General features: G+C 36.5%; 1 protein-coding gene across 1 annotated transcript in view; it reads left to right on the forward strand.

The window, feature by feature from the left end:
* The window catches only part of LOC111045632 (furin-like protease kpc-1), a 269,500-nt gene that overhangs the window by 183,655 nt on the left and 65,615 nt on the right, over positions 1 to 20,230 (forward strand). Inside the window, 1 exon segment of the mRNA XM_039435633.1 lies at positions 15,841 to 15,939. Coding sequence (XP_039291567.1) covers positions 15,841 to 15,939 — 99 coding nt within the window.

The following is a 20,230-nucleotide window of genomic DNA, read 5'->3' on the forward strand; positions in this document are numbered from 1 at the left end:
AATAATTAAAACTATGAGTATACTATTTTTATTGTGTCTAGAGTACATTTTCCTTTGTTTGAATTATGAAATTTGAAGATTTTTTAAAAGTTGTCAAAACAGCTGTTCTACAAATAAAATATTCTTTTGAATAAATGCTCTACCTACCTACCTCACGCACGAGAAGGAGGTTACAAAGTAAATGTCTCCATGATGGGGTGAACCCCTGTTAGTTTCTCAGGGAGGAGACTCATGCCAGTTAATAGAGCTGATATATAACTATACAGGGTATGAATTTTAAAAAATTCGGTCTAGTCATTTTCTCAATCGTGATAGAAATTTCACAAAATTTATTCTTCTCATGAATATTAAGGAGCTCCTGCAATTTTCCCAGAAATGAGACTCATGTCAGTTGATAGGGCTTATGAATAGCAATCTAGGGTATGAATTTGAAGAAAATCGTTAGAGCCGTTTTCGAGAAAACCGTGAAAAACATGATTTTTTAGCCATTATCCGTCATTTTTTCCGCCATTTTGAATCGAATTATATTGAATCTCTTATTGTCGGATCCTCATGGTATAAGGACCTTAAGTTAAAAATTTCAAGTCAATCGGTTAATTAGGAATGGAGTTATCGTGTTCACAGACACACACACACACACACACACACACACACACACACACACACACACACACACACACATCCACAGAACAACACCCGAAAATCATGTTTTCGGACTCAGGGGACCTTGAAACTTGAAACGTATAGAAAACATGAAATTAGGGTACCTTAAATTTTTTTGGAAAGCAATACTTTCCTTACCTATGGTAATAGGGCAAGGAAAGTAAAAATATTATAAGGCTAGCTATATACACACATCGATTTTTGTTCGTACGATATTTTGCCGTCATTATGAATTGGATTTAACAGATGAGGTTTGTCAAGTTTCGTTTAATCTGATAGAATTCATAAGGACGGCAAAATATCGTACAAACAAAAATCGATGTGTGTGCAGGGCTTTATAATAAGCAATGAATTCCACAAATTATTAGCTCAACAATTTTAGCGATTCGTGGATGGACTGCAGTAGAATTAACGGATCAATTTAGACCGGACCTCATTTGGTTAATCAAATATTTATTTGGAGTTCCCACAAAAAAGTGGGAAACTACGAAAAATCTTCTACAAATCAGAGTAATTTCACTCCAATTATGACCGGTTTACTTTATTGTTTGAATAAACTTTGCTGAGAAGTATTAATGCTTCTCAAACATATTTGAAATCATCGGGAATTTGTAATACCCTCCTTCAAAATTGATTGAATAATCGGCAATGCGGATTATTGGAGTTTTATTGTATAATAAATTAAATTGATTAGGCTAACTTCAATTTTGTTTTGTGAGAAGTTTTTATGTATGAAAATCTTTCCCTGGGAACGGGTTGATAGAACTGAATAGGTCGATAGAAAAAATGAGTCATTGCTCATATACTATATTATAATATTCAATCATATTATTATAATGATCTTATAAAATCATTGTCATTATAAGACAACAAAAACCTATCTCTCTATAAATAATATGTTTCAACTTCTTGCTGTAACACGTATAACTGGTTGAAATGTAGGAATTCATGGCTACTTATTTTCATTTATAAAATTGAATTATAGAATCCTTTCTTTGAAACTAATGGAATAATAATTTGAAGATAGAAATTATAACAACCATTTCGTTGGAAGCTACATTAACTGGCCGAACGTAGTGAGATCCATGTTTCAACTCGGATTTTCTTTTGTCTGTCTGTATGTAACGCGATTACGGCCAAACGCGTTGATAGAATTCGATGAGATATTTGGCATGAATATTCCTTTTCCAACTGCGCGTCGATGTATGAAGTTTCTTTACTACTATGAAGTTTCTTTTATTATATGAAAAGAAAAGGAATTCTTTCATACTCTGATATCACTATAAATATCATCTACTTTGAAGATAGGATCAATCAGACTATAGAATTATTCATAATCAGTCAGCTGACAAGTGGATTATGCACTGCATGCATTACAAAGATGTCTGGCCGTGTCTATTTCTATAGGTAGGGTTTCAATATTTTTACTTTCCTTGACCTATTACCATAGGTAAGGAAAGTATTGCTTTCCGAAAAAAATTAAGGTACAATTTCTAAATTTCTATACGTTTCAAGGTCCCCTGAGTCCGGAAAAGTGATTTTTGGGTATTGGTCTGTATGTGTGTGTGTGTGTGTGTGTGTGTGTGTGTGTGGTGTGTGTGTGTGTGTGTGTGTGTGTGTGTGTGTGTGTGTGTGGTGTGTGTGTGTATGAGTGTATGTGTGTGTATGAGTGTATGTGCGTCTGCGTACACGATATCTCATCTCCCAATTAGCGGAATGACTTGAAATTTGGAACTTAAGGTCCTTTCACTATAAGGATCCGACACGAACAATTTCGATCAAATGCAATTCAAGATGGCGGCTAAAATGGCGAAAATGTTGTCAAAAACAGGTTTTTCATGATTTTCTCGGAAACGGCTCCAACGATTTTGATCAAATTCATACCTAAAATAGTCACCGATAAGCTATATCAACTGCCACAAGTCCCATATCTGTAAAAATTTCAGGAGCTCCGCCCCATCAATGCAGATAGATTTCCAATTATCAGGCTTCAGATACAATTGGAACAAAAAAAATCAAGTGGAGTAGATTGAGCATGAAAATCTCTACAATTCATGTTCAGTAACATTTTCATCTAAAATTGAAAATAAGCTTTTAATTCGAGAAAATGTGATTATTAAATTGCATATTATTGTTGATTCTATTAAATCATTCACTATGAAGAGATAGCAGACCTCATCTATGTCTCCAGCGTTATTGCCCTGTCACCAGATGGCTCAAATCTTTGAATAGTAGACTTGAGATGCGCGGGAACACTAGCGTCAGGTGATCAATTTTCATAACGGCAAGGAAAGTTGTGTGAGTGCGCCACACCAGATTTTTTATGGATTGTGCCCATCAGTATCAATATTCTCACATTTGAAAAACAAATTTAATAGGTCATTGAAAATAAAATAGACAATGATTGAATAATGAACTAAATAATGCTGAAGAAATTATAATATTCTCGATTGGAAAAAAAATTTTAAAATAGTTGAGAAATATTTCTATCAGATGGAAAGATTATCACGGAACTGGATAAATTATCATATGGGATACAAATTCAAACGTGAACTGAGTTTATGAGCATAAGTGAGTCTTTGATCTTGGAGAATACAAGATAATATAATATAATAGTTTTAAAAAATAAATTATGATTCAACTGTGAGTTTATTGTGATTCAACTGAATCAACTGGAACAGGTGATATCAGATACTTGTGGATGAGAAAACTGCGAGAGGTCTATTGTTTACAGACCTACTGGTATTAGAGTATAAAATAGTGATTTGATATACTATTAAAACGTCAATCATTCATGCACTACCTATATTTAGATTCTGCATAGATCGATGTCCATACTCATTAACGTATAATTTCACTTTATCTTCATTTATCTATCATCTAGCTAACTTATATAATACTAAATCATAATACTGTAACTGGCTACGAAGCTAACGTATCAATAAAATTCATACAGTATGAACTGAGTAACTATTGACCGATACGAAGATGAAAAGCAACTCCAATTAAGATGATACAATATTGCGTTGTATCTACATAAATCGTCAGTGTTTGAACAGTTAAATGAATTTGGATGAATGATTAAATATTTGCAAGTGAGCATTGAATAAAATGAAAACCGGGCAGAGCGTGGTAAAGTAAATTTGAGAGATAATTTCCGGCTGTGAGTAAATATTAATCGCAGTGGAATGTTGATCAATGAGCGCTCAGTACCATAACAAGACCAATATTAATAGAGATAAATGGAAGAGAGAATAAAAGAGAGATAGAGAATGTGAGTGAGTGAGTGTGTGAGAGGTGGAGACAAAAAGAGAGAGAATGTGTATGTGAGAGGTTGAGAGATTGATTGATTGATTGAGTACTTTATTTATGTAGATTACAATATATACTGGCTTATACACTTATATACAATAGCTTACAATACAGCAAAATTATAGATGAATTTACATAATATAGACTAAGAAAATAATTATTGAACTGTATATGATATGAAAAACCAATTTGTAATAACTATAGATAATATTGTTATGCATCTACATAAATTGGCGGAGCTTTGGACATATCAATGTCCATTCTTCGGAAAGAATATTAAAAATATCCTCCCCACTAACTCTCTACCAAAACGTTAATTTCGTTATTTAAACTAAGGATTTATTTATTAATGGAAATATTGTAAAAGTTTTAATCAATATGAATATTAAAGAGAAAAAAAACAGAAAATTGATAGAGTAAAATAATTATATAGGTAGATAAGATCAAATAATTGATTAATAAAATGAAGTAGGCTGAAAGTAGATCAGGGTTATCAACTTTCAGTAATATACAGCATTATGCAGTGGATAATTGAAATAACATGAGTTTATATATATATATACAATTCGTTCTATAACATGGTTTGAAGGTTTGTATTTGTGGGATGGGTGGGGGATGGATGTCATGTGATCGTTCTAGGGCCGGACAGTTTCAGTCATTTGTTCCAAAAGATGTTTTTTTAAAGTTAGGATGAAGCTCGCTCGGCTCTCGATGGACCTGATAGAAACAGGAAGTGCATTCCATGCACGACAGGCACTGACTAAGAAGGATTTTGTGAAAATAGTAGTTCGATGATTGGGTATCCTTAAAGTACTTTCTCCGGTTCTAGTATGTGAAGCATCTATCCTCCTACCTTCAGAGACAAATTTGAAATCATCTTTAAAATAGTTCGGATTACCGTATATCAAGATATCTCTAACAAGCTTGACTATTCGAAAAAGCCTCTGATCGGGAAGCTTTAATGTTGAACTAGCAATGTGGGCTGGGGTGATATGATCATGGCGTTGGAGAGAGTAGACGAAACGTAGACAATAATTTTGGCAACGCTGTAGTTTATCATTCAGAGTGACTTGCATATCGTTAAGAACAGAATTACAATACATTAAATGTGGGAAGATGAGAGATTGAACCAATAATAATTTAATGTTTCTAGGGAGGATATCGTGCATTTTCTTCAATGCATGCATGGCTGAGAATACCTTTTTACAAGTTTTGTTCACTTGTTCTGACCAGTCAAGAGTATTATTCATAATAATGCCTAAATTTTTAACTGAGCTACAGTAAGGAATGTCATTACCGTCTACACTAATTTTGTGAATCGATTCAAGGTCAATATTGTTTATAAGACGAGAATATCCAATTATAATGGGTTGTGTTTTGATGGGATTAAGCTTAAGGCCATTTTTCTTTGTCCATTCCACTATCGAATTGATATCCTGATTCATTATTCCAACTGTTTCATTAATTTTTGTTATGGGACAGCTTAAATAGATTTGAAGGTCGTCTGCATAAGTATGGAAACTGGAGAATTTGATAATGGAAGAAAGGTCATTAGCATACAAAGTGAAGAGGAGAGGGCCTAAAATGAACCTTGTGGTACTCCATGCATAACGTTTTTCCAAGTTGACTTTTTGTCACCGACAGATACACATTGTTTCCTACCTAATAGATAGGATTTAAACCAAACTAACGAGTTGTGACTGAAACCAAGAATAGCCAACTTATTCAGAAGGACTGTATGATCAACAGTATCGAATGCTTTAGAAAAATCAAATAGGGTGAGGATGGTGCATTTTCTTTGGTCCATAGCTAACCTTATATCATCAGTGACACGAAGCAGAGCTGTCTCAGTTGAATGGAATTTTCTAAAGCCTGATTGAAAGTTATGAAGCTTACTATTGTTGTCTAGAATTTTACAACTTGAGCATGAATGAGTCTTTCTAGCACTTTGGACAATGCAGGTAAAATACTGATTGGTCTAAAATCCTCAACTTTATTGGGTGATGGAACTTTATTTAGAGGGCGAACCAGAGCAAACTTCCAGTTTTCAGGGAAAATGCCTTCTTCAAGTGACTTGTTGAAAATGTATGTAATGGTTGGTAAAACAGCAAATAACATCTTCTTGATAAATTTAATAGGAATTTTGTCTACACCCATAGCATTACTATGAATACGTTGAATTGCTCTGAAAGTGTCTTCTTCTGAGATTGGATGGAAATGAAATTGATCAGTGATTGGTAAATCTAAGTTTGTAACCTGCTCTTCAAGATCATCAATGTGATTAGCAATGACAACTTCGTCGCGTTGGTTAGAGTGTGAAACGAAATGGTCATTTATATTATTCAATGGTAAGTCAATTTGTGGATTCGATTTCTCTTTGCCAAGCCCAATTCTTTTATTCCCTGCCAAAGTGATTTAGAGTCTTGTCTATTGTTTGTCATAAACGAATTCAAGTACCTAATCTTTGAGTTCCGTAATTCCTGTTTAACCCTATTTCTAAGGCTCCTATACTCTATCAAACTGTCCAAGTCAAATGTCTTTTTAAATTTTCTATGTGCTTTGTCTCTACGTCCCATCATCTTAAGTATGTCTTCAGTCATCCACGGTACTCGTCGTTTTCTATTAATCCTCCTTGTCACATAAGGTGCATGTTTGTCATACAAAGTCAAAGTCCAATTCTCGAAAGTCTTGACCATGTCATCAACTGAGGGTAATGCTTCAATTTGATGCCATGGAGTCTGAGCCACATCAGTCAGGAAGGCGGCTTCATCAAAGTTTTTGAAGTCTCTATAAGTGATAATTTTCTGTTCTGGCTTGGGTATCTTATGGGAAAGTACACAGTAGATCAAATCATGTCTAGAAATAGCTGGGACTGAGATTTGGCCTGCTTGAACAACCTCATTGGGATCACTAACAATGAGAAGGTCAATGAGTGTGTCTGATTCATTAGTATGATGAGTTGGATCGAGAGGTAAAATAGTCATGTTCAGGCATTGGAAAATTGTAGTCAGTTGAAAGTAGTCAAAGTTACGATTTGTCATGTTCAAGTCGGTGTTCATATCCCCCATAACTAGTATACGGTTATAACAAGGCATAAGAGAAAGCAAGGCACTTTCGAAATCTGTGAAATGACCTATTTTTGGTGGGCGATAACAGATACCAACGAGTAATTATCAGTACTAGATAAGGATAATTCAAGTAGCATAAACTCTGGTCTGGAACAATACTCTTGTTTAGATGTGATTAAAACTTTTGTTTTGATACCTTCTTTCACATAAATTGCTACACCCCCACAAGCTTTATTTAATCTATCATTCCGGAAAAGATTATATCCAGGCAATGCAACAAAATTTGAGAGAGTTGAGAAATTTGAGAGTTGAGAGAGATAGAGTGATAGCGTGACAGGTAGAAAGAAAAAGAGTGAAAGAATATGAGAGGTGATTGATTAATTTGATTGATTATAAATGCCCTTCATTAGGGCGGAGTTAGGACTCCTGGTCCTCTCTGCCACACAACCCTTTACAAAATAAGAAAAAAAATTACATAAGAATACAAAAATAATAGATTTCATATTATGTGATAAGATTTCATAAGATTAATATAAATAAATAAAATTCTTAATCAAAATACAATTACATTATAATAAAAGAGAATCTTAAAATTGATTTATCAATACAATTTTGGAAAACAATATTTCCAATTTCAATAGATAAATCCTATAAGAAAACCTATCAGAAATGAAGATCCAATAAAGTTGCCATTCACTCACAAAACAACACTAAAAACAAAGATTCTACAAAGTACAATAATTATCAAAAAAGAATGTAAGATGAATGTAAGTATTATCTGTAGTTGCATGAAAAGTAAAAAGGAGCTAAATTCATGCAGATTGATAGAATGTAAATAATGGTTTTCACCAATTAATTCATCTGGAATTCTGTATCAAAATCATGTATCATGAATTTGGATTCATATGTTAGAGGAAGGTGTTGAAGCGACAGAGTAATTTTCCATTTCAAAAAGGACTCCAATGAAACCTACTGTCAATATTATTCTTGTAGAAGAATATTTAGCTGTTTCCATAATTTTCACTCACTCTGTATAATTAAAAGTAGGGGGTTTCAAATATTACCAACAGTTCTTGAACGAGTTTTCCAACCCAGGGGGACACTAGTGTAGTTACAATACAATACATATGAGAGAGAGAGGAAGAGAGAAAAAGAGAGTTAGAGAGTGACTGAATGAGAGTGAGTAAGGGAGAGAGTGACTTAGTGTGGGAGCCAGCTGACAGAGCGGAATTAATTTCAGACAGGCCTTTGTTTTGTCCGTCTGAAGTGTTGGACCGAGTTTGTACCCGATTCCAGTGTATTAGTATGAAGAGGAGGAGAATGTGGGCACGGAGAGGTGGAGGAGTATGATGATTAGGAGGAAGAGGAGGAGGAGGAGGACGAGGAGGTGAAAGCTCTGTAATAATGTGTGTGCAAATCAGCTAAATGAGTTTCCCCTACTTTGTGGATAGTGAAATTCATTTCGCTGTCACTGTCAGCGTACCCCATACAGTTGACAGCATCATTGTTCCCCATTAAAACAATACTGTCGGTTAAATGTGAATCTAAATACAGGAGAGTTCGGGGGTTTGAAACAATACCCACCCACTTCATTACAAGTTGTATGCAATTGAAGCAAATCGTTGTTATCGAGCTTTCCCTGTCTCATTCACTCTCTCACTCTCCCTCACTCAGTCCGTCCCTAATTTACTCTGCAACTGGCTCACACAAGAGCTGTTAATTACTGATGAAAACCTATAACACATGACATGAACACAATGTTGTGTTCTATGCTACAATGGACGTTATACAACTGAAGACTGAAACAGTTGGAAGAATAATTATTATCACTATCGTATTTCATGAAACTTTAAACTGTTTGGCTTAAAATGTGCAACACCAACACGAAATGGTCGCCACACCACAGAGCGTGAGTGTTTTTTCACTCTAAATTTTTATGAAATACGATAGTAATATTAATAATGAAAACAGGATAACTAACCAACAACGAATAATTATTGATATTTGGGCCGAGAGCCTATCAATTAGTGATGATAATTTCCCACTTGACATGAAAAAACTCTTCGGAAATTTCCTTAAAAGGTTTACCAGTATTCGACGATATCTGACTAAACCCCGAAGTTTTCAAAAATTGTAGCTAAAAATTGTGGAAACACCGACGATAGATTCAAACTATACTCCAATTGATGTAACATCTACACTATATTCACTCTCTTAAACGTGTTACCAATACTAATAACATTGTTATTGTAATAGAGTATACTGTTGTAGCCTCTCTGACATGACACAAACAAACTATAATATAGTGTCAGGGAAAACTGATATGTTTGGTTTATTCTTACTGGAAAATGAGAATAATCTAATGAATAAATCAATCATATTTCTATGGAAATTGAGAATAATTTAATAAAAAATTGGGGTATAACCGGGTGTGAAGCCCATTGAACCGTGGACCACACGATCTGCAGTCGAATGCTCTATCACTTATCTATATCTCCTTTCTGGTATTGAAACATTACTGAAGTAATCATTTAGTGAGGGAGTTACCGTTTTCACGTCATGGGTAGTTTATGTTACAATTTCTTGTTAACTAAAGCCGATTACTGTCGACTACTTTCTATTATTACTGTTTTGGTCGAGTGAGAGAGTTAGAACGGCACAGTATGAGAGATTACCAGCGTCACATAGCTTCAAGAAATACAACTACTAGGACTATCGGCTTGAGTTAACATTGAAAATTGGAACATGAACGCGCTATACCATATCATACCTGCTTGTGCCATCTTTCCTCTATGATTATATTCACTCTCTTAAGCGTGTTACCAATACTAATGTTATTTAGATGAAAACGGTAGGGTCATGAAATGTGTGCGCAGTGACCAGCCAGCTAGATTGCGTCATCGCCACCAACCGACGTTTTTAACACCTATTTGCAATTTATGAAACTTATTTGTTAAAAACAGATGATCTATTCTTATTCTCTTAATTATAATTGAAAAATGTCCATACCATATGTTAATATAGAACTATAATCTAGAGAGAGTACCTCTTCGAAACAGTTGTTAACTGGTAACTAAATTAATAATTTTGTCAGGTTGGCATTAAGTTGAGTTGACTTTGTTAGGTTGGCACCAAGTTGAGGATTCTACTTCAATCAGAGCTATTCCTGGGAATATTTTATTACTAGCCGTCAGGCTCGCTTCGCTCGCCATATCCGTTTAGCCAGACGTTTAGTCTGGACCCCCGACTGGATCGTCCTAACATAAATGATAAAATGCTCAAATGAAAATGCAGGCGAGCGAAGCGAGCCTGCTGATCTCATTCTTGGACGATCCAGTCGGGGGTCCAGGGGGCGGAGCCCCCTTCTAGACGGATATGGCGAGCGAAGCGAGCCTGACGGCTAGTTGGATATAAAATGATGTCAGCTACACCGGAAATTTAGCACAAACATGCGCGTGACACTTACCGTCTTCTTCTATATAACGTGACCAATACTAATTTTATTGTAATAGAGTAGTGTTTCAGCCCCCCTGACATGACACAACATCTATATAGTGTCAGAGAGAACTTAGAGAACGTTTGTTTGTTGTATTCAATGATAGTGTATAAAAGATAGTCGTTATCCCGGACCCCGCCAATTCGGAAGTATTGCTAGTAGCGTTTTGATGCTGTGGAAGGGGTAAATCGGTCCAGGGATCAGAGAGCAGAGTGTTGTATAACAATTTTTATTATGAATAGTTATATTGATATTAGTTATATTATTCATGACTGGAAAAATAGAATAATTAATCATTTAGAATTATTTAATAAAAAAAATATAGTTCAACCAGATATGAACCATGGACCTCACGATCCAGTTGAATGCTCTGCCATTGAGCTGTATCATAGCCACCTCTAATACAGAGGTGTATTAGAGGTGGCTATGGCTGTATCCACTTTTTGATCATCTTCTTCATGTACAGTCTCCATGGCTGAGGTTGGCTATCATGATGGCGATTTTCATTTTATTTACAGCTGCTCTGAATAGGTCATTGGATGTACACTGGAACCAATCCCTTAAGTTGCGCAACCAAGATATTCGTCTTCTGCCCACTGATCTCTTGCCTGTTATTTTTCCTTGCATAATAAGGTGCAATATTTCATATATTTCTTTCCCCTCATTATGTGACCTAGATACTTTAACTTTCGTTCCTTAATTTCACCTATGAGCTCTGGCCTTTTCTCCATTCTTCTGAGAACCTCTTCATTTGTTAGTGCAGGGACACACGATCCGGCGACATCGCCGTCCGGCGTTTTCGCCGGACCCGGCGGCAATTAGCATTCAGAACACACGACAGACGGTGAAGCTGCCGTCCTTGGTTTTCGCCGGGCCCGGCGGCAATTATTTCCTATTAATATTATTATTATTGTTGGGGATGAATATTTCCTTCCTGTAGGACAGTCGCTGTTCAGATACAGGAACAAAAAATTGGAAACTAGACAGTAACAACAATATTATACTCGACACTGAACAAAAAAGGGCAACACAACCAGTTGAATCAGGGTTGAATCAGAGTTGCAAACCCTGCAGAAGAAAAATATCGTAGCAGCTACCCTTACAACCCTACCCTTGTAACCTACCCTTGTAACCCTACCCTACCCATTTGTAACTTTACAAATGTTAATAAATAAAGAAGTGGCATGGGTGGGGACAGCGCCGTCCGCGTTTTCGCCGTGTCGTGTGTTCATCTCCATATAGTACAATGCCCTGCTACTGCTTTCCGGCGGCAAAACCGGACGGCGAAGTGAGAATACCCGGCGATATCGCCGGGTCAATTTCTCGCCGGCCGGTGTTTTCGCCGTCGCCGGCGTCGCCGGCGTCGTGTGTTCTGCCCCATGCCTTCCTGTGTACTTCTTAAGCGTGTTACCAATACTAATGTTACTTAGATGAAAACGGTAGGGTCATGAAATGTGTGCGCAGTGGCCAGCCAGCTAGATTGCGTCATCGCCACCAACGGAGGTTTTTAACACCTATTGACAATTTATGAAACTTATTTGTTAAAAACAGATGATCTATTCTTATTCTCTTAATTATAATTGAAAAATGTCCATACCATATGTTAATATAGAACTATAATCTAGAGAGAGTACCTCTTCGAAACAGTTGTTAACTGGTAACTAAATTAATAATTTTGTCAGGTTGGCATTAAGTTGAGTTGACTTTGTTAGGTTGGCACCAAGTTGAGGATTCTACTTCAATCAGAGCTATTCCTGGGAATATTTTATTACTAGCCGTCAGGCTCGCTTCGCTCGCCATATCCGTTTAGCCAGACGTTTAGTCTGGACCCCCGACTGGATCGTCCTAACATAAATGATAAAAATGCTCAAATGAAAAATGCAGGCGAGCGAAGCGAGCCTGCTGATCTCATTCTTGGACGATCCAGTCGGGGGTCCAGGGGGCGGAGCCCCCTTTCTAGACGGATATGGCGAGCGAAGCGAGCCTGACGGCTAGTTGGATATAAAATGATGTCAGCTACACCGGAAATTTAGCACAAACATGCGCGTGACACTTACCGTCTTCTTCTATATAACGTGACCAATACTAATTTTATTGTAATAGAGTAGTGTTTCAGCCCCCCTGACATGACACAACATCTATATAGTGTCAGAGAGAACTTAGAGAACGTTTGTTTGTTGTATTCAATGATAGTGTATAAAAGATAGTCGTTATCCCGGACCCCGCTAATTCGGAAGTATTGCTAGTAGCGTTTTGATGCTGTGGAAGGGGTAAATCGGTCCAGGGATCAGAGAGCAGAGTGTTGTATAACAATTTTTATTATGAATAGTTATATTGATATTAGTTATATTATTCATGACTGGAAAAATAGAATAATTAATCATTTAGAATTATTTAATAAAAAAAATATAGTTCAACCAGATATGAGCCATGGACCTCACGATCCAGTCGAATGCTCTGCCATTGAGCTGTATCATAGCCACCTCTAATACAAGGCCGCGGCCTACGATATTGCAACGTCGCAGTGTAGGCCTAGAATCTAATACATGGTTGGTGAAAAAGATCAGCTGGTATTTTTTTTTTATCTTTTTCACCAATCATGTATTGTAGGCCTACACTGCGACGTTGCAATATCGTAGGCCGCGGCCTTGTATTAGAGGTGGCTATGGCTGTATCCACTTTTTGATCTTCTTCTTCATGTACAGTCTCCATGGCTGAGGTTGGCTATCATGATGGCGATTTTAATTTTATTTACAGCTGCTCTGAATAGGTCATTGGATGTACACTGGAACCAATCCCTTAAGTTGCGCAACCAAGATATTCGTCTTCTGCCCACTGATCTCTTGCCTGTTATTTTTCCTTGCATAATAAGGTGCAATATTTCATATATTTCTTTCCCCTTATTATGTGACCTAGATACTTTAACTTTCGTTCCTTAATTTCACCTATGAGCTCTGGCCTTTTCTCCATTCTTCTGAGAACCTCTTCATTTGTTACATGGTCTGTATATGAGATTCTCAGCATTCTGCGGTAGGTCCAAAACTCAAAGGCTTGAATTCTCTTTTCACATAATTTATTCAAGGTCCATGCTTCCATGCCATATAACAGAACTGGAAACACGAAACACTTAAGGAGACGAATTCGGAGATCCATTTTTATATCTCTTGATATCAGTAGACTCTTCAATTTGATAAATGCAGCACGTGCCTTCTCTATCCTGATTTTAATTTCAGTGTAGTGATCAGCGTTAGAAGTTACCCGGGCCCCAAGATATGTGTATGCATCCACCCGCTCCAATCTCTCATCTCCAGCAAAGAGATCATCCAAAGGAGGTGCATTTTTAGTAAAAATCATGTACTTTGTCTTCTTGGCATTGAGACTTAGACCAGCTTCCTTACTTGCAGTGATGACACTATTCAACATTCTCTGGAGATCCTCCATGTTCTCAGCCAGCAGGACAGTATCATCAGCATACCTCAGGTTGTTGATGGGTATGCCATTGACTTTTATCCCTCCTGTCTCATCTTCCAGGGCCTTGCTGATTATTTTCTCCGAATAAATGTTGAAGAGAAGCGGTGACAGCACACACCCCTGACGAACCCCTCTCTTAATTTCCAGCTCCTCACTTTTTGATATTTAAACATAAATGGAGTAATCATCCAGTTAGGAAGTTACCGTTATCACGTTTATTCACAGTTTCATAGCTTCAGAACCATTATACACCATGTATGCTAAGCGACGACTACTTGTTGATATGGTCCCATTCATTCTAATGTGTTAGTTTAAACGATCAGCTGATCAATCTCCGTTGAACTGTGGACCTTGAAGTAGGCCTAATTGGAACACACACTAGTTAGTCAAGTCAAGACAAGACATGATCAGACACGTTCAGTCACAATACTTCACATAGTTGCTTATGTAGACATGTCTAATTGCAATGACTAAGGCTGGTCACATACCGATTAGTCAAGACAAGACTAGTCACGTTTAGTCACAATACTTCACATTGCTCCTTATGATGAAACACACTGATTAGTCATTGCAATTAGACATGACTCCATAAGCAACTATGTGAAGTATTGTGACTAGTCCTGTCTTGACTAATCGGTGTGTGACCAGCCTAATCAGTCATAAGCAACAATGTGAAGTATTGTGACTAAACGTGTCTGATCATGTCTTGTCTTGAATTGACTAACTAGTGTGTGTCTAGCCTTAGACTTCTTCCGATAGACTATGTCCATACAGAAAAGATAGCATAAGAAGATATCCTATGGTATAGGTAGTTTATGTTCCAATTTTCAAGCCGATTTCTTGTTAACTAAAGCTGATACTGACGACTATTATTACTGTTTTCATCCTTACATATTCATTATTACTTCATCCTTGTTCTCATGTGATGGGCTACCGTAGCAGAAAAAAATGTATTTTCTTTTAAGTTATAATTTATTATGCCAAGTTTATTTATAGAGCGGAGCGGCCTTACTCCTCTGAGTATGTTTAGTTGTTTTATTAGGAGTAGTACACCCCAATCGGGCTTATGCCTAGGGTTGTCCACTTTTATTTCACATTTTTATATCTTTCTTTTCTATTCTGTATTATGTTTGTTTGTGAAATAAATGAATTGATTGATTGTTTTGGTCAGGTGAGAGAGTTAGAACGGCACAGTATGAGAGATTACCTGCGTCACATAGCCTATATCTTCAAGAAATAGAACCACTAGGACTATCGGCTTGAGTTAACATTGAAAATTGAACGTGCTATACCATGGGATATCTTATTATGATATATTTTCTCTATGCTATAACCATAGAGAAACAATAGCATATGTAGATATCCCATGGTATAGGGCGTTTATGTCGCAACTTCTACTGTTATCTCAAGCCGATAGTTCATGTGATTCTTTCCCGTGAAGCTGTGTGACACTGTTAGTCTCTCATATTGTGCCGCTCATACACTCTCACCCCAACAAAACAGTAAAATTCGACAATAATCAACAGTAATCGGCTTGAGATAACAGAAAAAGTTGCGACATAAACGCCCTATACCATGGGATTTCTACTCACGCCATTGTTTCTCTATGCTATAACCGACTGGTGAGAGCTAGGTTTGTACAGAAAAACAGTATACAGTGAAATGTATATAATATACAGTAAATACTGTGAAATGTGATTCAACGGTTTTTTCACCGACTCCCTCAATCCGTCCGTTTTTGTCTGTGTGTCTATTTTATTCATAAAAATATATTAATTATTCAGATAAATTGATTGAGAGTTAACCACAATTTATTGAACTTTTTTGCAGATATTTCCGGACTGTTACCATCTTCAACATTCGAGTGTGGCGAGAAGATCGATTTCACCAAGCAATGAACACCATGACAATTTATTATCTGAGAGAGAGGTGAGTACTCAATCAGGTACTTTTTTGTGGTAATGTAATTTTAAACACAGCTGTGACCTTTTTTTGGGAACCCCAAAGAATTGGTTTTGTACCCTAAATATTCCTTTCCCAAATTTTCATACATTCTGAATCAATTTTGCGATAAATTATGTCTTCGGAAAATCTTTGATTGGTATCCGTAGCCTTTATTTAATTATACACAAATACAGACAACTCTAGTGAACATAAGGGAAATTTAGCTGTTAGATGATAATATTGCCAGAAGTAGTAGATGTTACATGGCAAACAGATGATTTTCCAAAAATATTATGAAACCCACAACAATATTCAGTTCATAAAAATATCCTGACTAACAGAAATTTTTAATTCGGATGGATTACCATGGAAACATTGAATCGGTTTCTTAAGAATAAAAATGTTCTTTGTTTTCTTATTATTAGAATAAAAATGTTATTGCATTTTAAAATTACTTCTCCAAGTTTTAATGAAACTCACAGCTCTTGAAAAACAACATTGCACGTTAAATCATGATGACAACTGGTGATTTATTTGTCGTCTTGATGTATTTAAATGTGCTGTATTGTGTCGAGAGGTTCAGTTGATGAGGCGATGTACCGACTGTGGTACGAGTGGCCACCGCAGTAAGTAAGTAAGTATTTTGTTGACGTGAACCTGTGGCTGGGAAATATACAAGTGAATTCTTGGAGAAAGATTTTCGTTGTTTCCTCATTCCAGTTATGTGTTTTATCTATGAAGACTCGCTCATAAAAATAAAATTGGAATCAAAAAGTATTTGAATTAACGGCGGAAGAACAAGGCTCTTGATTATAGGATTTCCAGTTTCAAAAGCAACGTCACTTTTTGCATATTGCTGATACCGCGTTATTTTTCAGCTCACGAACTGATATTTCAATGTAATCTAACTCTCTCAAAAAACTGGTCAGCTATCTCAACTGTAATTAAATTTCTCATTTTTCGAGGGTTTTTTTCCTCAATTCTCTCTCACTCCTGATCCCTTTCATGAACCCTCCCATTCATATGTTTTCCTTCTACTCCTATCTTTCTTTTTCATAACTTCTACTCAGTTTACTCTTCTATCTCTTTCTCCTGTTCTTCCTTCCCATCATTCTCCACCTGCCACCTCCTCCTTCTCCTCCAGCTTCCCCTCCTCCTCCTCCTTCTTCTCCTCCTTCTCATCCTCCTCCTCCTCCTACTCCTCCTCCTCCTCTTCCTCCTCCTCCTCTTCTTCCTCCTCCTCTTCCTCCTCCTCCTCTTCCTCCTCCACCTCCCTTTTCACTCCCTTCTTCTACCTCTCAACTTCCTCCTCCTCCTTCTTCTCCTCCTTCTCATCATCATCCTCCTCCTCCTCCTCCTCCTCCCCTCCTCCTCCTCCTCCTCCTCCCCTCCTCCTCCTCCTCCTCTTCCTCCTCCTCCTCTTCCTCCTCCTCCATCTCTGGATTTAACATCTGTATACGAACATTTCCAATTTTGTATTTCGTAATTTCATGAATTTTCAATGTATCTTGTTTTGTGTACTACAATAGAATTCATTTACCATTGCCATTAATTCTCAAGTCAGTACTCGTTATAAATAGCATCAACCTCCTATCCTAACAATGCTAACAGATCGAAATGTTTCTCACTAGCGTAACATCTTCTCAAGAAGAGAAGTAATTCAGAATCAGATTCCTTCATTCATGTGCTTAAAAAAACAAAATCCAACTCACGCTGTACTGTAGTGTTTAAAATGATCAACAGTAAGAGTGAAATACCATGACGAATCATGTTTACCTATAGACTGAACAATTTTACAACAATATTGCGTGAAGATACGTGACTAAAACGAAAATTGAAGAATAACTGTAATCTTCTCACATGGAACGGTTGAGTTTGGACCTTCAAGGCCGGTTTCCCAACTCGGAATTTAGTTAAGATCTAGACTTTGAACAACAGAAGTAAAAGAAATTGGCTTTCCGAAACGAGGCATAGTCGTAGTCCACGTTTGAATTAAATTCCGAAAAACTAGAAAATTGTACACAAATTAAAATAGTGTAAAGTTTCAGCTATTTTGAATTTTTAAGGAATGTTTTATTCCGTCAAGAAAAAACGTTTCCAATAATTATAGAAATAAGAAGATAAAAATTATCATATCATAAACTTCGACTACGCCCGGTTTCGAAAAGCCAATTTTCTGACTACGACTGTTTAAAGTCTAGAAGTTAGCTAAATCCCGTAATCGGGAACCCGCCTCTATATCGAGCTCTGTAATCTAACTCTGATATCTATCTCTGTAATCTATCTCTGATATCTACCTCTGTAATCGAGCTCTGTATGCGAAAATTGATGTATAACTGTAATGTTTCCACATGAAACGATAAAGTTTGGACCTTTAGTTGTCCATTCTCAGAAAAGGGATTATCTAAAGATATCCTTCCCTTCAACAATTAACCGTTAAGAGATAAGAGATGGGGAAAGTTATAATGATAAAAAGGAATATGATGATGAGGTGCTATTTATGTAAATAATGATGAGGAGATAATGAAATAATTGAAGAAGTTTAGTTTAGGTTGGAGAGATAGAGAGTAATAATGATAAGTCAGTCATCTTTATTTATGTAGATTACATCAGGCTGCTTGTATACTGGTTTTCGATAATTTGCAATATCAAAGCTATGCACTCTTTGAAGTTAAGGCTGATTTCAGCAATGAAAGAATGCTAAACAGTGGGGGTGGGGAGAGACTCAGATTCAGATTCGTTTATTCATGTGTTTAACAATACGAAAATCCAACTCAAGTTCTAACGTTAATAGTTATTTGTGCAACTAGTGCGCAAAGTGACAGTTTGCTGCACCGAAAGAAACGTTTACGCCCGAGCCGTAGGCGAGGGCGGAATGGTTTCTTGAGTGCAGCAGAGGAACTTTGCGCACGTATTTCACATTAAGTTTTTCCTACAGTTACCATTGAATATGAAAAGTGGGTAATTATGGGTAAAATTGCCTGAAATGCATCAAATGTTTTTCTGTGTAATTTTATTATTGATAAAAACCTTAATTTATTGTCAAATTGAATAAAAATGTTGTCCTTGGTTATAATATCTAATACTAATAATTAGCGCGTTGTGCTTCGTTGCACCTCTGCTCACTATAGCAGCCACAGCAGTCACTGTTACCAACTTCATTTTGATTTTGCTGCACTGTTGCTCCATATAACCTACTAAGTATTTCGCGTTGCCATGTTGCAAATCTGGAGTGCAGAAAAATTTTTCCCGCACTAGAGCGGAAAAGTGATTCTTTGCGTTCTGTAATCAGTGCAGCAATGGCCACTTTTCAACGTAACTGTAGGAAAAAATAATAACCAGTAAGAGTAAAATAACATGATGTATCATATACAGACTGAACAGATTTACAAAAAATTGAGCAAATAAAAATGCGAATATTGAGGTATTACTGTAATCTTTTTGTGTAGTTGAGAAGTTGATATTTTGGTAATTATTCATATTGAATGAAAAAGACTAAGAAATTGTCAAAAAACCACAGATTTATTGATACTTAGAAAGACCGGTTTCGGTTGTTACACCATTGTCAATCTCTGATAAACTGAGGGATTGATCAGATTTATTGATACTTAGAAAGACCGGTTTCGGTTATTACACCATTTTCAATCTCTGATAAACTGAGGGATTGATCAGATTTATTGATACTTAGAAAGACCGGTTTCGGTTATTACACCATTGTCAATCTCTGATCAATCCCTCAGTTTATCAGAGATTGACAATGGTGTAATAACCGAAACCGGTCTTACTAAGTATCAATAAATCTGATCAATCCCTCAGTTTATCAGAGATTGACAATGGTGTAATAACCGAAACCGGTCTTTCTAAGTATCAATAAATCTGATCAATCCCTCAGTTTATCAGAGAGTGACAAGGGTGTAATAACCGAAACTGGTCTTTCCAAGTATCAATAAATCTGTGGTTTTTTGACAATTTCTTAGTCTTTTTCATTCAATGTTACTGTAATGTTTCCACATGAAACGGTGAAGTTTGGACCTTTAGGCTAGCTACAAACACATCGAATTTGTTCGTACGATATTCTGCCGTCCTTATAAATATCTATTAGATTAAACTGATGTTTTCAAACAGATGATGTCTGTCAAGTTCCGTTCAATCTGATAGAATTCATATGGACGGCTAATAATATCTTACGAAAACAAAATCGATAACCGTGTGCTGGGCTTTAGACGTCCATTCTCAGAAAAGGTATCGAGGATATAGAAGTGGAGGGTAGGAGACG

Source organism: Nilaparvata lugens, chromosome 9 (genome assembly GCF_014356525.2).
Source record: "Nilaparvata lugens isolate BPH chromosome 9, ASM1435652v1, whole genome shotgun sequence".
NCBI classification, from domain to species: domain Eukaryota; kingdom Metazoa; phylum Arthropoda; class Insecta; order Hemiptera; family Delphacidae; genus Nilaparvata; species Nilaparvata lugens.